General features: G+C 41.0%; 1 protein-coding gene across 1 annotated transcript in view; it reads right to left on the reverse strand.

Moving 5' to 3' along the window:
• Window positions 1–6,955, reverse strand: part of tfcp2 (transcription factor CP2) — a 119,503-nt gene extending 112,548 nt beyond the window's left edge. The window contains exons 1-2 of the mRNA XM_073071125.1: window positions 6,897–6,955; window positions 5,720–5,926 (exon numbers count right to left, since the gene is read on the reverse strand). Of these exons, the coding sequence (XP_072927226.1) occupies window positions 5,720–5,841 (122 nt within the window). The 5' untranslated portion in view covers window positions 5,842–5,926; window positions 6,897–6,955. The remainder of the gene's footprint in view (window positions 1–5,719; window positions 5,927–6,896) is intronic.
• Window positions 6,956–18,233: the final 11,278 nt, after the last annotated feature.

The following is an 18,233-nucleotide window of genomic DNA, read 5'->3' on the forward strand; positions in this document are numbered from 1 at the left end:
TAGATTTACAATGTTAAATTCTGTCACAAACAAGTTAATGTGGGCAGAAAGGAAAAGTATAACCGAGAATGGTCTTGTACTATCAAAAAGTGAATGATCTTAAACAAACGTGCAGTAAAATGTAGCGGGAATTACTCTTTGGCTTTTCATTAAAAAAATATTGTTAAGTTTTTTGATCCGGGGAAAATTACAGTAATACACTTTCGACATAACTGTCAATTTGATAGATGTATATGCCTCTTTACACAACAATTTGTCCTCCACTTATTTGACAAGAAATAAACATCAATATTACACAATCTTAAATATCATTTGCTGTGAGGGGGTGGGGAAGCCTGAAAGAAAAATTAACATTTACTTGATACTTGCGAAAATTATAATATTTCTATACAAATGAAATGAAGAACTGATACGTTACATTTTGTTCACCATGGCTGTTGCAAATATCTAGTTGTAATACACTTTGAAACTGTAAATAGAATTATCTCCTCTTTCTCCTACTTCTGACCTCCTCCACTCTTTGCTCCAAAATTCTGGCCGCTCCCTCAAGGCAGACAATAGTAGGAAATAAATAATTTCAGTTAAATAACACAAGCAGTGAAATGGAATTCCCCATCAGCATGTTGACCTCAAAATAATCAGATGATCTGGAATCTCAGCTCCTACTTCAAGTTGCTTCTTGATGACAGAACTGGTTTGAGACAGAAAATGTGGCATTCATAACAGACATACTTTCAAACCTGTTTTCTCAGTTATACAATATAACTCCAGAGAAATCAAAATACTAGTCATGTACTGGATTTGGTGCATGACTGGAGCACATCATAAACTAAATTATTTGTTTGCTATATGTATTACTATGACTGGAATTCAAGTTATTTAGGGTATTCCCCATTGTTACTTCTTCCTTTTGTACAACTTCAATCATCTGCTGTCCATTCTGACAAATTAACAACTTAATTTTTATCCATCCTCCTTAATTATTACAGGTAGTCCCCAAGTTACAAATGTTGACTTACGAAAAACTCGTACTTACGAACCGAAGGAGAACGCCGTCCGCCATTTTAAGTCGGATTGCGACGCCGTCCGCCATTTTAAGTCACTGCCATTGACACTATGTTCAGTGTGTAACTTTGTATTTGGCTTAAATTTTCACCCTGATTCACACTGAGCCCCCCACCTTTTCTGGTCGGCTGGTGGCGCAGTGAGATCAGCACCTGGCTCGAGAACTGAGGTTCCCTAGTTCGATTTAGTGACAGACCGCTCCCGAGCACGCTCTCCATCCGTGCCGGGTTGATGTCGAGCTCGCAACTCGACCTCGTAAAGAAAAACACTGCCACCTCCAGTTTAAATTCCCACGGGGAACATTGTGGAGGATCAAATACCCAAACCCAGCACAGCCCCCACTTGTCCCATTTAACCTGTCTCAGTGTGGTGGACTTTAGGACCCAGGGAATTCAGTGCAGTGGTCCTTAGGACCCAGCAGAGCTTGGGACCCGCCGCCCGCAGTGTTTTTGTTCCATTGACGGGAAGTGATCACGATTGAAAATAAAGTGGAAATAATAAAATGTTTGGAAAGTGGTGAAACGTCATCGGTCATTGGAAAAGCGTTAGGCTACAGTCGGTCAACGATCGGAACAATTTTAAAGGATATAGTGAGAATAATGGAGCATGTGAAAGGCCCTGCCCCAATGAAAGCTACAATTATTACTAAACAACGCAGTGGTTTAATTATTGGAATACATACGTTTCTTAAGTGTTTTATATGCATAGAAAGGTAAAATATACACTATATACTAAGACAAACGTTTGACTAACTGACTCTAAATAATTATGGATGTACTTGTTCCGACTTACGTACAAATCCGACTTAAAGACGGACTCAGGAACGGAAATTGTTCGTAACCCAGGGACTGCCTGTATTCAAAACATTGTTTAGTTACAAATCACATACCGAAAACATCAACTGTCACTTGACATTATAATACAGTGGATTCTGGTTAATTGGGACAAATCAGGACCAGTACATTTTGGTCCAATGAAATGTCTACCCTAATTAGTTGAAATTTCATGGAACTTGTTAAATAAGTATAAAAAAGACAAACTACCGTTTAACTGAGTAACAAATTGTGTATTTAAAATACAGAACAAAGTAGAACACTGCCAAATCTATGTTCTATAAAACTGTATTAGATCCTAATAGTTATTGACAGAGGAATTCATCCAGTGTACACTGCCACATTCTTTTGATTGACCGTAAATGAACAAAATTAGTGCTGACACCTAGTGAAGCTAATGGACTACCTTCATACAATGTTTTCAGTGATTGCATCCTCCAAATCTTCAATTTCATAGTAATAGTTAGATGATTATCGATACCTTCAAATTTGTCATAGTTCCTAACTTGAAGTAGTGAAATAGGTTCATTTTCACTCCTGGCATTTCTGACATCTCCAAGCCTGAATGCTTAAAGCCACAGTAAGCAAAACAGTTCTGAATTGTCTTAATGCTCATTTCTCACCAACTATCAGTGATAAAATAACTGCTTTTTCAACACAAACACACACAACTGATGCTATTTAAAAACTATTCACTCCAAGCTTGGTGTAGTGTCTAATGACTTTTAAAAAGGGAGATAAAGCATAAAAATAAACTAGCAAGTAACATAAAAAACAAACAAACCTGCTATAGGTATACAACAGTGGCTAAAGGATGCGACACAAGTTAACATAGAGATATGGCAGAAATCCTAAATAATTGTCTTAGATCAGTCTTCATTGTAGAAGGCACGAAACACATCCAAATAAAAATAGATAAACAAAGGGAGAAACTTAAAACAATTTATTACTTAAAAAGATACCAAGCAAATGAATAGGGCTAAAAGGCTGATAAGTCCCAAGCCTACAGCCAAGGATCCTAAAGGAAGTAGCAGAAAAAACTTGGCGGTATTCTAAGAACAAACTTCTGCTCCATCCACAAGGGTTGTAAAACCACAAATTTAATACCAATATTCAAGAAAGGAGGGAGAAAACAAAAAAAACTGCAGGCCAGTTTCCCTAATTATGTTACAAAAACACAGTAATCCATTGAGTTAGCACAGGACATTTAGAAAGCCATAAGAATCAAGGCCTCCAAGAGGACCACAACCTTGTGGTGGTTTGAAGGCTTGCATGCCTCAGTGACTTGGAGAACTAAGCTGGCTGGAGTCAGGGCTTTTATGCTTTGGCTGTTGGTAGGATTGCTCATGCCCAAAGATTATGGCCAGTCTATGAGTAGTCCACCGATCCTCCAGGTTCAGGGGTTCATCTCAGGGCTAGCAACCATGACTGGTCAAACAAAACTGTTAAGTAAGTAGCAATGAAGAATCCTTCTACATTTTTGTGGAACAGTATTCCTAATTCTCCATCCAGGACTTACATGACTGACAGTAAACCACAAGGAACTTACTGACATGAAGGAAGCAGTGGACACTGCCAGAGATGGAGGAACTTCATTACTGCCCTATATGTCACCAGCATAACAGGCAAAAGAAGAACGAGAGTCAAGGAACATCAACAGGGTTTTTTGAAAGAGAAATCATGCATGACAAGTTTGCTGAAGTTCTTTGGGGATGTGACAAACAGGATGGATAGAGGACACAGTGGATATACCTTTCGATTTCCAGACAGCATTTGATAAGGTGTTGCAATCAGTTATTGCACAAGTTAGGAGCACGTGGAGTTGGGCAAAAATGTCTATCTAGTAGAACACAGAATAAATGGGTCATTCTCAGACTGGAAATTAATAACTAGCAAGTTACAACATGAATTAATACTGGGGCTTCAACTATGTAACGATCTATTTTAATGACTTGGATGAAGGAACCAAGTCACCGATAAGCCCAATTCACTGATGATATAAATTAGGACACTTTGCCAAATGCAAGGATCCAAATTGCCCACAACAGGACAGATAAAGTAACTGAGAAGAAATTGGCAGATGGAGAAACTGTAAGGTTACTCCCTTTGGAAGGAAAAATAAAAGCAAATTATTTAACTAAAGTTAAACTACAAAACTTTATGGTATGAAAGGGATCTGGGCTTTTTTAAAAAAAAGCATGAAACATAAGTGAGCAAACAGGTACAGGAAGTAACACGCTGGAGGAACTCGGCAGGTCAGGCAGTACCTATGGAAGTGAATAAACAGTCGACGTTTTGGGTCGAGACCCTGCTTCAGGACTGGAAACGAAGGGGGAAGATGCCAGAATAAAAAGGCGGGTGGAGTGGAAGAAGGATTAGCTAGAGGGGATAGCTGAAGCCAGGAGGGTGGGAAAGATGAAGGGTTGGAGAGGAAAGAATCCGATAGAAGAGGGGAGTGGACCATAAAAGAAAAGGAAGTAAGAAGGGACCCAGTGAGAGGTGATAGGCAGGTGAGAAGAGGTAAGAGGTCAGAGTGGGGAATAGAAAAGGGAAGGGGGAGGGAAAATTTTTAACCAAACTTCCACTTTCGGCGGATGAAGCAGAATGCTCGATGAAGTGGTCCCCATTTTACAATAGGTTTCCCTAACATACAGGAGGCCACATCAAGAGCACTAGACATAATAGATGACCCTAGCAGATTCACAGGTGAAGTATTGCCTCACTTGGAAGGACAGTTTGAGGCCCTGAATGGAGGTGAATGAGCAGGCGTAGCACTTCAGCTGCTTGCAGGGATAAGTGCCAGGAGGGACAAATGAACAAGTCAATTGCAGAGGAAGAGATCCCTGCAGAAAGCAGAGAGTTGGGGGGAGGGGGGGAAGAAAAGAAGTAAAGCGCGGATAGTCAGCAAATGGAGAAGATGCAGGCGAGGTCAGCATCAATGGTACAGGAAGTAATTGTGAAGAGTGGCCTTTATTACAAGATGGAGTATACGAGTAGGGAGGTTTTGATGCAACTTTGACAAACAGGACACTGGTGACACTGCACCTGGAGTACTATGGAGAATTTTGCTCTCCATATTGAAAAATGGATTTCATGTTTTTGAAGCAAGTTGATCTCTGGAATGAAGAGGCTGACATATAAAAAACAGCTGAAGATTGAGCCTGCACTCATTGGAGTACATAAGAACAAGAAATAATCAATGGAAACATGCAAGGTTCCAAGGGAGAGTGACAAAGGCTTCACTTAATAAACATATCTAGAAGTAGGGGGCATAGCCCTACAAGTTTGTCCATTTCAAACAGAGAAAAACATACTTTCAAGAGGGTCATGGACACTCAATCAGATACAATTCAAAGGCAAAACTTCTTTTCCATCCAACCAAATGAGAGTAACACTAATCCTCTATTACCAATAAAACCAATTACCCCTGGCCATTTCAAGTTAATTCAGTCCGGGCGAGTAATAGAATGTAGTAGTTGCCTGAATCAGTGAGTCCAATACTACACAAGAAAGTAAGTCAACTGACATATAACAAACACCTTTAATGCAGAAAAATCGGCATGAGTCACATTATAAAATATATATTGTAGTGGAAGGATTTGGGAAGGAACAAAAAATATTCAACGCTTATTAAGTCAGGTCAGAAATCAACATGACATATGTCCGTGGCATACTTTGAAGTTGCAATGCGTTGACAACCAGGTGCAGTTATGGCAATGAATTATTACATCAACAAATGACCATGGTAGAAAACAACAGCTCACAACATCAACAGAGCAGATGTTACACTTGTTATTTTAAATTCCAGCTTTCAAAATTACCTCATACTGTAGGCTCCTGCCCCCAACTCCTGGCCGATTCCAGACAAACTGGCGTCGAAATCTTGCACCAGGCCGGATTCGATAACCTCATCCGGCATTGGCATCTTCAGCGCCCAGGCCATCTCCGCCGATCAATAAAGGGAAACAGCCCGTAAATCCGAGTGATAAATATGGTCACAGGCTTCCCTCAGCGCGATCAACTGACTCCTACGAGGAAGTGGGAGAAAACAAACTGCTTTACAGTAAATAAAGCACGGGAAATAATATACATGTATATATAGAAGAACCATCCACAAGAGGTAGTGCACGAGGAAGCCGTCCCGTTAAGGCCAGGTCCCACACTCGAAAACCTCCACAGCCCCAGTCGCGCTATAGCCTAACCATCAAAGATGGCGCCGCTGGGACCTTATAGAGAGACTCTGTGACCTGATTGATGCCTACTCTCTGCCAATTAACTTCTACTGCCCAATCAAGCCCTAGCGTCTTTGTTTTTGTGTGACGTCATTCCGGAATCTACCTATCAGCGAAAAGCTGAAGGCTGAGCGTTAACGTTATCAAGGTGTCGTGACGCTTGGGGGGGGGGGGGGGTGTTGTGTTTGTTAAATCAGTAATTTCGTTCAATTTTTGAGTACTCAGTCCAAGTAAAAGCTGTCAAACTCTTGGTGTTGTCCCTCTCCATTACTTTGCACCAGTTTCCCACCGCCTTTGCCTTTGTTGGCATTTCCCCCCAAGTGACTATTCCTCATCTGTGAGCCTACATATAGGTGGGCTCAAGAATTGCAACCTCCATCCACTCTCACCTATACGTTCCTGAGACGCTGGTGATATTAGATCGGTGTGACCAGTATGCAGAGGGACGCCTGCAACAACGAGCTATGTGGTACATTTGCTAACGAACCAGCCTGGTAAAATGCCGAAAATGATTGATGAAGAATCTTGGCCACCGAGTCAAAAATATTTGTCTCGGAATCGAAGCGGAAGTAAAAACAAATAAACGAAAAACACTGAAAGATAAACAGAAATCATCTCAAAAATATTAACCTTTTATCATATCAGCAATAGCTATTTGTAAATATGAAACTATCTGCTGGAGTGCAACCTTGGGGATTTAAAAAGAGATATCTGTTTTGGCGGATATAAATCCCTCCCCGTATTCCTTGAATAAAAGCATATTTACCCCGTTGCTGTTTGTGGATCTTGTGGTGAACTACATATACCTGTCTGGACACGCCCCTCTGCTGACTGCTCCTGTGGCTCCTCCCACTGACCCCGGTATAAAGGCGGTTGGAGGCACTGCTCCTCCCTCAGTCTCCGAGATGCCGTGCTTCCTTTTTGCTGTTAATAAAAGCCTATCCTTCACTTCCAGTCTCCTAGAATTATTGCTGGTGCATCAGATCTTTTGTGCAGAAAATTGACTACAGATTTTTCCCATAGAACAACAGCGACTATAAAGAACACAAGAAAATTGGAGCAAGAGTAAGCCACTTGGCCCTTCAGAATGACTATTCAGTTGATCTATGTTGAGCTCATCCTCTTTTGTGTAATTCCACGTCACTCTCAATTCTCTCATCTTTAATCTATTTCCATTTAAATAATCTAATACTGTAATCTTTCCTCTGCAACCCCCAGAGAGAAAATATTTCTACACACCTCAGTTTTAGACCAGCCCTTCTTTTAAAATGATATCCCCTGGTTTGCGACTCTCCCACAACTGAAAACATCTCAACAACCACCCTGTCAAGCTCCCTTAGGATCTTACATATTTGAATAAGACCACCCCTGCCCCCATTCTTCTAAACTCTAAGGAATACAGACCCAAAAAGCCTCTCTTGTTATGACACTCTCATCCAAGGAATTAGCCTGGTGAATGTCCTTTGGACTGCTTCCAACAGACTTCAAAATATATAACTGCTGAAGCACTGTATAGTGCCCTCTATGGTGCACAATAAGAGATAAATGCATTTCTTAAAGTTATCCCTCGATTGTCTTAATTTCTAGAAACCTATCTATCTCAGTTTTAAGTGCAATCAGTGACTGAGTCTCCACAGCTCCCTGGAGTTGAAAATTCTAAAGATTCACCACTTGGATTGCATTTGTCTTGCTTTATCTGGACAGGGAGAAAACTCATCAGTTCTATCAAATCTATCCCTTATTTTGAAACTGAATCAGAATCAGATTTATTTTTCCCGCCTGCTATCAGATTCTTAGACAGTCCATGAACACTGCCTCAGTAGTCCTTTTTCTATACTATTTATGGTAATTTTTCATGCATTGTACTGTACTTCTGCCATAAAACACATTTCATGACATATGTCACTGATAATAAACTTGATTCTGATTGTTGTTTTATGGCAGCAGTAGAGTACAAGATATAAAATTACTATAAAAATTACAATTAAAAAGTTTTAAAAAGTAGTTCAAAAGAAGAAGAGAGAATTCGTGTTTATGGGTTCATGGGTTGTTCAGAAATTTGATAACAGAGCACAAACTGTTCCTGAAACATTGATTGTGGGTCTTCAGGCTCCTGTACCTCCTGCCCAATGATAAGAGCTCTTAATGATGAGTGCCACAATTTAAAGATGTCCTCAATCATGGGGAGGACTGTGTCTGTGATAGAACTGGTCGAGTCTACAATCCTCTGAACCTTCTTTTGATCCTGCACATTGGAACTCCATAACAGGTGGTGATGGAACCAGTCAGAATGCTCCCCACAATCTGAATCATGTTTAATATCACTGGCATACAGGTATGTCAAGAAATTTGTTGTTTTGTGGCAGCAGTATATTGCAAAACATAATAAAAACTATAAACTACAATAACAAATATATAAGTCATGCAAATAAACAAAAAATACTGAGATGGTGTTCATAGGTTCATTGTCCATTCTGATGGCAGAGGGAAAGAAGCTGTTCCTGAAACATTAAGTGTGTGTCTTCAGGCTCTTGATGGTAACAATGAGAAGGGGTGATGGGGTCCTTAATGATGGATGCCAGCTTTTTGAAGCATTGCCTTTCGAAGGTATCCTAGATGCTGGGGCGGCTAGTGCCTATGATGGAGCTGGCTTGAGTTTATAACTTTCTGTAGCTATTTTCCCCCCAATCCTGTGCAGCGGCCCCTCCATGCCAGACGGTGATGCGACCACTTAGAATTCTCTCCATGGTACATCTGTAGAAATTTGTGAGTGTCTTTGGTGACATACCAAATCTCCTCAAACTCCCATTGTCGTACTTACTTTGTAATTTGGCCCAGGACGCCGTAGCTCCTCAGAGATGTTGACACCCAGGAACCTGAAACTGCTCACCCTTTCCACTCTGATCCTTTGATGGTGTCTGCTCCCTCAACTTCCACTTCTTGAAGTTCACAATCAATTCCTTGGTCTTACTGAAGTTGAGAACAAGGTTGTTGTTCCAACTCCACTCAAGCAGCTGACCTGTCTCACTCCTGAATGCCTCCTTGTCAACATCTGAAATTCTGCCAACAATAGTTGTGTTATCAGCAAATTTATTGATTGCATTTAACCTATGCCTAGTCACACAGTTGTGGGTGTAGAAAGCGTAGAGTAGTGGGCTAAGCACACATCCTTGAGATGTGCCAGTGTGGATCGTCAGTGGGAAGGAGATAGTATTTTTGATCTGCACAGACAGTGGTCTCCCTGTGAGGAAGTCAAGGATCCAGTTGCAGAGGGAGGTACAGAGGCCCAGGTTTTGGAACTTGCTGATTTTATGATGGTGTTGAACACTGAGCTGCAGTCAATGAACAGCAGCCTGACGTAGGTATTGCTATTGTCCAGGTGATCCAAGGCCGAGTGGAGAGCTAGTGAGATTGCATCTGCTGTAGAGTTATTGTGGCGGTAGGCAAATTGCAGCAGGTCCAGGTCCTTACTTAGGCAGAAGTTGATTCTGGCCATGCATAACCTCTCAAAGCACTTTATCACAGCAGATATGAGTGCAACTGAGCATTAGTCATTGAGGCAGCTCACCCTGCTTTTCGAGGGCACTGTCTTTTTGATTGTTGTTCTCTTGGGAACCTTCTACTGCAGCAGTGAGAGGTTGAAGATATTTTTGAACACTCCTGCCAGTTGGCTGGCACACATTTTCCGTGCCATTAGGGCCTGGTGCCTTGTGAGGGTTCACACTTGTGAAAGATGTTCTGAAGTCAGCCTCCAAGACAGATCACAGGGTTATCAGTTGCTGCAGAGGTCCACATGTGTAGTTTTATTCTCCCTTTCAAAGCATTCATAAATTAAGCCCCTGCTCATCTGGGAGTGAAGCATCATAGCCTTTCATGATGTTAGGTTTTGCCTTGTAGGAAGTAATAGCGTGCAAACCCTGCCAGAGCTGAGGTGCATCTGATTCTGTCTCTAACTTCAATTGGAATTGCTTTTTTGCTCTTAAAATAGCCTTCCATAGGTCAGATCTGGACCTCTTGTATAGTTCTGGATCACCAGTCTTGAATGTTACAGATCTAGCTTTCAGCAGATGATGCATCTCTTGGTTTATTCGTGGCTTTTGGTTTGGGTATGTTCATACATCTGTATAAACTTGCAAGTCTTTGATGACATACTGAATCTCTTCAAACTCCTAATGATGTATAGCTGCTGGTATGCCTTCATGCTTACATTAATGTGTTGGGCTCCAGATAGATGCTCTGAGATGTTGACACCCAGGAGCCTGAAGCTGCTCACCCTTTTCACCCCTGACCCCTCAAGTAGCCCATACTTCTAGGCTCTTCAGTCAGGAGAGACATCTGTTCCTCATCTACCCTGTCAAACCAACTAAGAATTTAGTATGTTTTGATAAAGTCAGTTGTCATTCATCAAAGCTCTAGAGAAGATAAACCTGGATTATTCAAACACTCTTCATGTGACAGAACCACCATCCCAGGACCAAGTCTAGCGAATCTTCACTGTACTCCTTCTATAGCATGTGTATTATTTTGTCAGTAGAGACTAGAATTTTGCACAACACTCTAGGTGTGGTCTTACCAAAATTCTAAATCCTCAAGCAATAAACGTTTGTCTTCCAAACTGTCTGCTAAAATAAGTATCTCAGCTTTCAGAGACTTGTGTGCAGGGACACTTGGTTTCTTCTGAACACCAACATTTCCAATCTCTTATCATTAAAAGAATATTCAACATTTCTGCTCTTACTTCAAAAATGGATAACCTCACATTGCTTCTCATTGTGCTTCACCTGCCATGATGTTACCCAGTCACTCAGTTTGTTCTTGATGTCTCTTTGCATTCTTATCACAACTCAAATTTCCATAAGATATAGGAGCAGAATTAGGCCATTTGGCCCATCGAGTCCTTCCGCCATTTCAATATGGCTGATCCATTTTCCTCTCAGCACTTTTTCCCATATCCTGTCAGCGATCTATCAACTTCTGCCTTAATATATCCAATGACTTGGCATCAACAGCCACCTGTGGCAATGACTTCCACAGATTCACCGACCTCTGGTGAAGAAATTCCTCCTCATCTCCATTCTAAGAGGACACCCCTCTATTCTGGGGCTGTGTTCTCTGGTCCTAGACTCTCCCACCATAGGAAACATTCACTCCACATCCACTCTATTGAGGCCCTTCAACATTTGATTGGTTTGTTTTGTATCTTCAGCAAACTTGGAAATGTTACATTGGGTCCACTTGGGCAAATTGCTGATGTTCAAAGTTCAAAGTAAATTTATTATCACAGTACATTCTATATATGCCACCATACACCACTTTGAGATTTATTTTCTTGCAGGCATTCACAGTAAAACAAAGAAACACAATAGAATCAATGAAATGTAATAGAACCAATGAAATACAATATAGAAGTCTAGAAGAATAAAATAGTAAAGTCGATGGGACCAGACAGTGGCCCAGCTGTAGGACTGAAGACCTGAGCTCCAGAAATAGCTGCGCCTCTAGACAAGTTGTTCTAATGCAGTTACAGCTCTGGTACCCACCCAACCATGTGGAAAATTGCCCAGGCATGTTCTATCCACAAAAAGGCATGACAAATCAAAGTATTAGCTAATTATTGATTGTTAATTATTAAGAAGCTCAATCAGGTATTCATCAAAGTGATGTATGGTGTAATCAAACATGATATCAAAAGGCACTTACCACTGCCCACTAAAACCAGCTTTAGGCTTTGCCAAGATTTGGAGAACACTTTTCAGGATGTGCTTAAATGTACGAGGCAATGCCCAGCTCCAGCAAGAGAGAGTGTAATCACCCATCCTAGACATTCAATAGCACTACCATGACCAAATACCCCATCATCAATACCCTCAAAGTCACCATTGACCAGAACCCAGTGGAACCAGCCATGTTTCAGGTCAATGAAATAGGTTAATATAAATCTTGGAAAAGTAAACAGATGCTGAGCAGAAAATTAATGGAATTGAACAGGCTTAAGAAGACATTGAACATATCTTACTGTATTTAGATAATATGAAAAAGTAATGTTTTATAAAAGCCAGAACTTCAGTCGTAAAGCCAGAACACATTCCACACACAAGATGGCGACACGACACAGCTTGCAGCGGCCACTCCGGAACTGATTATCTGTGAAGTGGGGTGCCGTGCGCAATCATAATCGGATGAAAAACAGATGTGGGAGCACGGAGGAACATCTGGAAATCTCCAGGAAGACCTTCTTCGTTGCTGCTGCTGCTGTGAGGTCCGGGTCTCTGCTGGGAAGAACAGTCCTCGGGGTCGCGTTGCCGATAGCGGGGCCGTCTTAATACGCTCAGCAGAGGATGGTTCTTGGAGAAGCTGTGCCGGAGGGGATGGTCGTCAGCTTGGAGGTTCGACGGACTCGGAGTCCGCTGCGGTCAGGTCGCTTTTGGTGTGTGCTGTGTCTGCGAGGCTGGGTTCGACAGAGCTTTCATTGTATGCTGCGTCTGCGAGGCTGAGTCGGGCGGCGCCGTGGAAGTCCATAGCGGGGGTATTCCCTTCTGCCGCCGGCGTGGGATGACGAGTCTATCGGGACCCTGAGGACTTGTGGAAACTGTGTGGTGGTTTCTTTTGAACTTATAGTCTTTTAACATCTTTGGACTATTTTTACTGTGCCCATGGTCTGTTTTTTTATCAATTATGCTATTGTTTGCACTGTTGTAACCATGTGGTTTTGTGCAGGTCTTGTAGCTTTAGTCTTTGGTCTTGTTTTGTCTGGTGGAATTGGAGCTCCCTTCCGGGGAACGTGCTAAGATGGTAGCATGATATTAATACACAGCAGCCTCTCCGGACTCTGGATTTGTGATATCATTCTGGAGGAACGTTGTCTCATTTTTTAACTGCATTGCATTTGTGGTTTCTAAATGTCAATAAACTGAATCTGAATCTGAACTGTTTGCAAGTGCAGTGGCATTACTGAGGTTTCTCAATGAAATAGTTACAGCACACTTCAGATATTCACACTTAATACACAATAGTTTTAATGGAAAGACAATTGAGGAAGATTATTGAACACGTAAAGAACGAAAAATATGGGGCTCTTTATATGGCTAGACTGTGATCTAAGGCAATAAGGTTGAGTAGCTGTATTACATCATCAAACTGTTATATGTCTGTTCAATATTCCTTCAGTAACATGGCATTACCACCTATGACTCATATTAAACATTATTCTTAATGGTATACCACTGAAGCACATAAATTATTAAAACAGTGCAGGTAAAATAAACTTAGAAATAGCACCAAAGAATATATATAGAAATTAATGAATAATTAATTTAGAATCTATATTCAGAAAGCTTAATGAAAGAGGAATGCTGTCAACAAATTATCCAAACAATATACTCAGGCAAGATCATTGGATTATTTAAAATTTAATGAGATTGCATAATGGGAGAGTAAATTATTGAGGAAATCCGGATGGATTGAGTAGCATTCTCTTATCCCTAATTCCTCTTGGGGCAGTGAGCCAACATTTTGTGCTATGATTGCAATAGTATGAAAATAACTCACTCTACACAATTCCTGAATCAGCTTTTCATACTCAACCTGAGCAATTCTGAGCAACTGAGCAATTCATCACACTTACAGATTATTCTAACAGTACTCAAATCATTCAATCATTTCATTATATGCCATTTACCAATTTCCAGCCATTAACTGTAAGCAGGTTCAAACCTGCTTTTCTTTAAAATACTGCCATCAAATATTATTAATAAATATTACAATTATATCAAAATTCTCTTTACCTCGCAGGCCTCTGTATGTTTTGCGCTATGATTAAATATTCAGTTTGTAGTAACAGGATGTATTGGCAGTTAAGTTGGAAAATGGCACTGGACTGCTATGCACAATTAACCCGTGGCTGTCTGACTTAATGTCAAAGAAATATGTTCCACGATCTCATTGTCAAAATTTCAATGACTAGCATTAACTGTACTATTTATTCCCTTCATGTGGTTAAGGCCAGTGAATACATCATCAAATCTAATCTGTCAAGAACTGCACTACTAGCCTTGCACACTGCTCTAAACAATGTATTTCCACCATTCTACTAACTAAAACTTCCATCAATCTGGATTCTGTCTAATAATTGCATTGCCCAACTATGCTCTCACTTCCAATTTCAGAGGGTGAAAACACTATTCAGCCATAGCAGGGGCACCATCCAACCACCTTTCTAGGTACTTGAGTTATAATGCACTCTCTTTTTCATGCAAGAAAATTACACCATTGCCTCAGCAACAACAATGTAACAAGAGAACTATGGATGGTGGATAACCCAAGTGCAGAGTAAGGTCTAGAATTAACTCGGACTCAGAACTGGAAATAAAAAAGACAACACAATTAAAATCCAAAGGCAAAATCACAAACAGTAGTACTAGGATAATCGGGGGGGGGGGGGGGAGAAGTCTCTTCAGAATAATCCTCTTCATCTATCCCTTCTCCTTTCCATTAATCGGTTATTGAGTCGAATCGCCAGGCCCATAAGTCTCTCAAGATCTTCCACCAGATCTCCTTTAGCTTGTCTCTTAATCCCCTGTGAAATAGAGCAGCTAGTGCTTCCATATTTCAACCTCTCTCTGCGGCCAAGGCATGAAATTCTATGGAATAATTGGCCACAGACAGATTCCCCCAGCACAAGTTGAGGAGCTTTATCACAGACCCATGTCCCCTGGCAGGGTGATAGAACACCCACCTCAAAGTCTCTGAAAAAAGGTCTGCACTGGCACAGACAGGTAAATCCTTCTCCCATAGTACAGTGGCCCAGGCAAGGGCTCTTCCAGTAAGGAGTGAGATGACATAGATTACCTTACTGGAGTCTTATGAGAATATGGATGGCTGTAACTTGAAGGCTAAGGACTATTGTATCAGGAATCCTCAGCACACTTGGGTTACCATCATACCACTCAGGAGCCAGTAGGTGCAGCAATCCCTCACAAGTATTGACAGAGTCTCCAGTTTGAACGTGTTCGGAACTGGTAGCTGCTCTGGCTGAACTCAGATCCTGCCTACTGATGTCAGAGAGAGGTGAGGATCTCCTGAAGCATGTTGTTGTGTCTACAGTTGCTACCTAGTAGGCCAATGCAGTTCACAGACATTCATACTCTGCTGGATTCATGATGGCTCAATTGTGCTGTAATGAGAGAGCTATAGATGGTGGTGAACCCAAGTGCAGAGTAAGGTCGAGAATTAACTCAGACTTGAAATAAACAAGACAACACAATCTAATCACAATTGCAATCTGAGGAACTCTTTGCCACAGGCAGCTGTGGTAGCCAGGTCTTTATGTATAGTTAAGGCAGAGGTTGATAGATTCTTGATTGGTCAGGGCATGAAGGGATACAAGGAGAAGGCAGGAAATTGGGGCTGAGAAGAAAATTGGATCAGTATGATGAAATGGCATAGCAGACTAAATGAGCCAAATGGACTAATTCTGCTCCTATATCTTATTGTCTTAATGCAGAGGCAAAATTCACAAACAACAGTACTAGAAATGGAACACCTACAACTGAGCACTGAGTACTCAGCAGAAGGCCTTTTAGGTACAGACTTTCCATGAAGGAATGTGGCAGGCAATAACACCTTCTTCAGCTAACTCATCATTGACTTTTGTTTCATTATTAGATTAGAAGAGACTCAGGATTGCACAGTCTTCAATTTCATTTGCGAATGAAGCAACCTGGACAAATGGCAAAGACATTCAGGCATGGACTGATACTGGCACATGTCCATCTCCAACACGAGAGTGTCGAAGTACCCATTCTTGAAATTCAGTGGAATTATCATCACTGACTTCTCCGTCATCAACATAGTGAGAGAAACTATGGAATAGCCACATAAATACTGGAGCTACACAACCAAGACATTAGCTGGGCATCCTGCAGTGGGTAAGTCACTTCATGACATCCTGTTTTCTTTCCACCATCTATATGGGAGAGTGACCTCCACTTGTCTGGATAAGTGCAGCTTCAAAAAAATTTAAGAAACTCAATACCATCAAGATCAGAGCAACCTGCTTAATCAAACTCCATCTACCATTCTAAACATTCACTTCCTCCATCAGCAGCGCACATTGGCTGCAGTGAGCACCTTCACAAAATGCATTTCAATTACTCACCCAGTCGACTCTGTCAGCATTTCCTGAACCCTCATTCTCCATCACCAAGGGTGAGGACACCACCATGAGATGGTGGCATGAGAATACCACCACCTACAGGTTCCTCTACAAGACACACACCACTCTAGAGCTATGATATTGAGTAGGGCGAGGTACAGGGATTGAGTGGCTCTCATGAGGTTGTTTCATGAAGCCATTCAAACCTAGCTAGCGTACATTCACAAAGAGAAGATACAAAAGTGTAACCTATTAAATATTTTGGGTATTTTGTTTCTTTGGGTTCATTTTGATATCAGAATATTTAATACTATGGTAATTAAATTGCTTTTGATTTGACAGTCTTGCCAGTGATTCTGCTTCATTAGGCTGTGAAGATCATGTGCACAGTACTGAGAAAAGAGTTGACAAATTGTAGACATAAGAAACTACAGATGTTGCATTCTAGATCAACAAACAATTTGCTGGAGAAACTCAGGGGGCTGGGCAGCATCTGTGGGAGGAAATATATATATACCGTGGGAGGTATATAAAGACTGGACATCCATAGTGATGATGAGGTGGCGGGGGCTGGGGAATTGGAAGTTGTCAAAATGGTGGAAGCCATGTCAGATGTCTTGGATGTAGGTGGAGACAGGATAGAGTCAAGCTATGAGGAGATAGGTTCAGTAGAGCCAGAGCAGGCAGAAACAAAGGGCCTACCAGCACAGTCTTGTTCCTAGATCTATGGCTCTGATGCAGGGTTTTGAGAATTTCTTTCCTCCCACAGATGCTTATTGGTTGATAAATTGTATACATGCCCATGGTTATTATGTTTACCACTCAATCACATGTTTTAGGATAATGAATTATAAATAGAAAACAAGGACATGCCAGATATATTAAACAAGTATTTTTTATCTGTTTTCCCTAAAAAGGAATTAATTAACACAGAAAAATAGCTGTCAATCAGAAATTAGAAGGAAGAAGGCACCCATGGAAATTACAATTATCAGAAAAGTTATACTAATAGTTGTAACACCCTAATGGACTTCATTAGGCAAAGTGGCAGTTAGAAAGTTAATACATTAATTTTAATTTTACAAAATTCTGGGATTTGTGGAATGTTCAATTAGACTGAAAAGGAACAAATGTAATTTCCTTATTCAAGATGGAAGGGAGACAGAGAATAGAAAGCTACAGGCCTGTTAACTGGAAAATATTATAAACTGTTTTAAAGATGCTCTAGCTTGGCACTTGGGAAAAATATCAAGATAAGTAGACAGAGTCAACATGGTCTTGTGAAAGGGAAACCATGTTTGATTAATTTGTTGCACATGATAGGGATAAAGGGAACTGCATTATTCTCAGAGTCCCAGAAGGCATTGGATAAGGTCCCATAGCAAAGGTAAATGCAGAAAAAAGAAGCTCATGGAGTAAGAGGCATCATATTGGTGTGGATAGAAGATTGACTGACTTACAGGAAACAGAGAGTAGGTATAAATGGGCCTTTACTTGTACTATAGAGGTAAAAAGTCAAATGCTTTGCTGTTAAGGCATCCTTAGTGCTGTTGTCTCATCCACCAGAATTGTTTATCTGATAATGGTGCAATGCTTAAAGCACAATAATAATTATTTTATTTAGCATTACAGCACGGAATAGGCCCTTCTGGCCCTTCGAGCCATGCTGCCCCAACCCCCAACACCCCTAATTAATCCTAACCTAATCACGGGACAATTTACAATGACTAATTAACCTACCTGGTATGTTTTTGGATTGTGGGAAGAAACCCGCATGTTCCACGGGAGGGCATATAGAGAATCCTTCCATACAGTGCCAGAATTGAACTCTGAACTCCGACGTCCCAAGTTGTATTAGTGTAACATCAACCCCTACACTATGTATTAGTGGCAGTGCTATATTGGAGGCATTGTGAACAGATGAATACTTTGGTTTTTGCATTGCTTTGA

Source organism: Hemitrygon akajei, chromosome 18 (genome assembly GCF_048418815.1).
Source record: "Hemitrygon akajei chromosome 18, sHemAka1.3, whole genome shotgun sequence".
Lineage (NCBI taxonomy): Eukaryota > Metazoa > Chordata > Chondrichthyes > Myliobatiformes > Dasyatidae > Hemitrygon > Hemitrygon akajei.